This window comes from Berghia stephanieae, chromosome 5 (genome assembly GCF_034508935.2).
Source record: "Berghia stephanieae isolate SIO BIC M18660-M18661 chromosome 5, UCSD_Bste_1.3, whole genome shotgun sequence".
Taxonomy (NCBI): Eukaryota; Metazoa; Mollusca; class Gastropoda; order Nudibranchia; family Aeolidiidae; genus Berghia; species Berghia stephanieae.
In genome coordinates, this window is record NC_088364.1 from 77,584,534 (window position 1) to 77,589,533 (window position 5,000).

At 36.7% G+C, this 5,000-nt stretch overlaps 1 protein-coding gene across 2 annotated transcripts in view; it reads left to right on the forward strand.

Moving 5' to 3' along the window:
- LOC144973645 (voltage-dependent T-type calcium channel subunit alpha-1G-like) overlaps positions 1 to 5,000 on the forward strand; it is a 388,470-nt gene that overhangs the window by 24,775 nt on the left and 358,695 nt on the right. For both annotated transcript variants that reach the window (XM_078916353.1, XM_078916355.1), the window contains exon 2: positions 2,301 to 3,513. In XM_078916353.1, coding sequence (XP_078772479.1) covers positions 2,822 to 3,513 — 692 coding nt within the window. In that variant the 5' untranslated portion in view covers positions 2,301 to 2,821. The remainder of the gene's footprint in view (positions 1 to 2,300; positions 3,514 to 5,000) is intronic.

Consider the following 5,000-nt stretch of genomic DNA (forward strand, 5'->3'; position numbering starts at 1 on the left):
GCGGATGGCAAAAAAAAACAAAGACCTGAGTGACGTCAACTTCGAACTATCTATAGTTAGAATGAAGTTGACGTCACTCCGGTCTTTGTTATTGTTTTTTTTTTTTTTGCCATCCACGTTTATGAGTAAATTCTCACTTAACTTTATTAACCAGACTATAAACGTTCATGGTTACACAGAGTTTTGTGAGTTGGTCCGTTATACTTCCGGATGGCAATTGTTGTGAGCTTCTTAGCCAAGCGCGTACAATTTATAGATAGTATGCGCTTGGCTAAGAAGATCATAACATTGCCATCCGGAAGTATAACGGACCAACACACAAAACTGTGTGTATCCATGAACGTTTATAGTCGGATTAATACAGTTCAGTGAGCATTACTCATAAACGCAGATGGCAAAAAAACTATAACAAAGACCAGAGTGACGTCATCTTCGAACTATGTATTGGAGGTCTGAGGTTCGAGATACGCAAGCCCTCCCACCACGTCAAGGTGATAATCCGTCGGGAGGTGGAGGGCCATAAAAATCAATCGATATTTGAAGGAAGGGATTTGCTTCACCGAATCATCATCATCATCATCATCATCATCATCATCATCATCATCATCATCATCATCATCATCATCATCATTGCCTTTTTCACCCTGGGTCAGGGTATAGGCCACAGACAAACAGTTTCCATCCTTCTCTATCCTGAGCTAACTTTTTTTTTAAATCTCATTCCAGGTCTTACCACTTCTCTGTATATCAGCTTCTTTAATTCTTCTCCATGTTCCTCGTGGCCTTCCCCTTGATCTTCTGCCCTGAGGGTTCCAGTCCAATACTTTCTTTGTTATAGTTGAGTCATTCTTTCTAAGAAAGACTTCACCGAATGTCTTATAAAATTAAATGTCGTTTTGTGAGAATAATGATGGCAATGGCGACCAGGCTGGTATTTTAATCAATATTCTACATTAGTTGGAAATCCTTTGTTACAAATTCCACCATCGGTTGTTATAAGACTATAATGGTAATATATTGTGTATATATAGGTGAAGGCATATCACGTGACCTAAGTAGTCCAACAGAGCCATTTGGCCCAGTGAGGTAGATTTTATCTCGATTTCTACAGCGTGATGATAACAGGAAATGAAGTGAGAAGAAAGAGAGTCAGAAGAACATATCTTCATCATCACCATTATTAAAATGATAATGTTCATCATCATCATCATCATCATCATCATCATCATCATCATCATCATCATCATCATCATCATCATCATCATCATCATCATCACCATTATCATCATCATCATCATCATCATCATCATATCATCACATCATCATCATCATCATCATCATCATCATCATCATCATCCATATCATCATCATCATCATCATCATCATCATCATCATCATCATCATCATCATCATCATCATCATCATCATCATCACATTATCATCATCATCATCATCATCATCTATCATCATCATCATCATCATCATCATCATCATCATCATCATCATCATCATCATCATCATCATCATCATCATCATCATCATCATCATCATCACTCATTCATCATCATCATCATCATCATCATCATCATCATCATCATCATCATCATCATCATCATCATCATCATCATCATCATCATCATCATCATCATCATCATCATCATCATCATCATCATCTCCCTCATCCTACTCGACTTTCCCCTCTTCCTCCTCTTTTTTGAAACTATTACATTCATGTATGCTTCTTATTATATATATATATATATATATATATATATATATATATATATATATATATATATATATATATATATACATACAAACATACATTTTCATTGATTAAACGAAGTTGACGTCACTTTGTTATTGATTTTTGCCATCCGCGTTTATGAGTAATTCTCAGTAAACTATATTAACCAGACTATACATGCTTAAGGTTGCACACTATATATATCTATAACTTGACTGACTGACTTCAGGCCTTTCGCTCCCTAATCATCCGATCGGGACGCCTCGGCTGCCTCTCTAATCATCCGTGTCATTTCCTTCCAATGTTCACGGTCTTTTGCTGTGGTTGCTAATTTTGTAAGGTCTTCCTTTGGTTTTAATACTTTGTTATTTTGAAGGGAGTAGGTCAGTAAGTCATACATATATATTATGTGTGTGTGTGTATGTGTGTGTTTATGTGTGTATGTGTGTATGTGCGTGTGTGTGTATGTGTGTGTGTGTGTCAATGTGTGTGATCAAAATTCGTCATCGATTTGTTTGCAAAACTAACACATTTTAATCTTTTCCTTGAACAGATTACGATCAACGATTGGATAATAACTACAATTTTGACTTGGATTCCAACAATACTCAATAAAGGATTATATTTGATTTAAGTACTCACCTAGACTCCCTTTACATTCGATTCTACTCAATTGGATTAGATTACGTCTATTCTCATCTTTCATTATTCAAATGATAAGGGGAATATAACGTTATTGTTTTTCAACCACAATAACAATGCGTGTTCATATAGTCAATAAGATCTAAAACAATGTCTTTGAGTCAAATCCACAATAAAACTACTAGTGAATTATCTCCAGTGTCTTGTGATAATGAATACAATTCTGATGGATGTGTTGAATTCGTAATCTATCAGAAGGCAACTTGGAATCCCCGGCGCCGTGTAACAGCACCAATCAGCACCATTCAATTATTCATGAACACACCATAGTGGCGTATGGATATGCTGGTCTTTAACCCTTGATTGCCCCCCTTCCCCCCCCCCCCCCCCCCCCCCCCCCTCTCCAGTCCCCCGTCTGGTGGCCTACATATTATGGCGGAAGAATCCAGTGGGAATAGCGGGTGCAGTTACACGCAGGTTCCCCTTATTCTAGAACCTTCTGTTGTCGCTGGTGATGACGACGACGATGAGAATGATAACGTTGATCACGAGGGTCGGCAACATCGTCAGGAACAGCAGAGTTTGTTGAGAGGACATGACGTGGATTGCGAGCAACAACGAGAAGCAGAGGTTTCGCCATTGCTGAGGCGATCAGACCAGCCGACTGCTGAAGGGCAACATCCGCATCATCACCACCAGCACCACCACCCCCACCACCCCCACCAATATCAGCCTCACCGTGCTGTGGATGATACAACACCGTTGAATCAGGAATCGAGTCCAGGAAAATTTAGTGTTAAAGATTCGGGTGAAAGAACTACTTACCCTGTTGCTGTGGATGATGTGAACAACCCAGCAACTAACTTGTCTTCTCAGATCGATCCCTCTGAGGAGCAACAACAACAACAGCAACAACAACAACATAACCAACCACATCAGGAGTCACAACAACCACAACAACAACAACAACAACAACAACCGCAACAACATCCGGCAGAAGAACACCATGACGATGGGAATAGCGAGGAAGAGCTTCTGTTCCCTGGATTTGCACCCAAGACATTTTATTATTTCACCCAGAGACAAAAAATACGGTTCTGGTGTCTTCGGTGCATCACTTGGCCATATCCTTTTTGAATATAATAATGTCTGTGTTCCAATGTTTTATGTCTTAGTGTGTCCAGTGTGTTAAAGGTCGTGCCATGATGATTAGGAATGGGTTCAGATCGGATTAATTAGGCAAAATTATACTCACCAGATATTCCCGCCAGATCAATTTTACCAGAAAGGGCCTCTGATTTTACCAACGCAAAAAAAAAAAGCAAAAAAAAAACAAACAAACAAAAAAAAACCCCCAAAAAATTAACAAACAACTATATATAACTTTAAACGTTCTGTTAGAGAGACTTAAGTGAGAACTAATCACCCATATAACTAGTCTAAATATAAGATAATTGTTTGGATGGATTCAATAGAATGTATTGATGATATCAATTGATGATGTTATGTGTCGCCTTGGTACATTTTAAACTCATTGAGAAATACAAACTGCATTTTATTTTCTTATGTGGTTTAAATCGCAATAAACGCCCAGTTATAAATTAATGCTACATCACGAATTCATTTAGAACTCGTTCGGTATTAGATATTGGCCTGTTGAACAACCTGTGTCGCGAGAGGCGTTTTATTGAAAGATTGTAAATCAATAACTTAAAGTTTTCCGTCAATTTCGGGGATAACTAAAATTAAAGGAGAAAATAGAATTCACATAATTTGGCAATAAGGATTACAACAAAATCATTCACAATCAGTGAAGCATCAGTAAATTGGAAATATATCTGATTTAAGATTTATAAAAAAAATTTATATAAGAGTAACCCAACTGTGATCCATTTTATGGGTTTCTTTTAAAAATTGTATTTATGACTTGTTTTTTGTTTCTTTTGTTTTTGTTTTTGTATCTTTGGTAACGTTTTTGTTGTTCAGTTTTGTTGATGTGTGTGTGTGTGTGTGTGTGTGTGTGTGTGTGTCATTATTTGTATTGTTATTGTCATATAATTTAATTTTAGGCATAAGATCACATTTTAACCCAAAATTCTTATAGATTTTTGGAAAGTATTTCATTTTCAGCTACCGGCGGAGTATTACATCTTACCTTGGATCGGATAAATGGATGTTGATTTAAAACAACTCGTTTACATGGATCGTATGAACGGTATTCGATTGATATCAACTTATCAAGATGGATCGGATAGATAGCTGTCATTTTTGACAACTCATCCATATGGATCGGATAAAAGAATGTCGTCTTTTAACAACGAATCAGCGTGAATCGGATAAATGGATGTCGTTTTATAACGACTCATCAAGATCAGTGGGATAAATCAATTTCGTTTTATAACAAATTATAAATATGGATCATATAAATGGTTCTCGTTTTATAACTGCGTCAATACCGATGGGATAAATAGGTCGTTTTATAACAACTCATAATTATGAATCGTATAAATGAATGTCGTATTATAACAAATCATTAATATGGATGGAAAAAATGAATGTCGATTTATACCTCATATATAACTCATTTATAACTCATCAATGTGGATCGGAT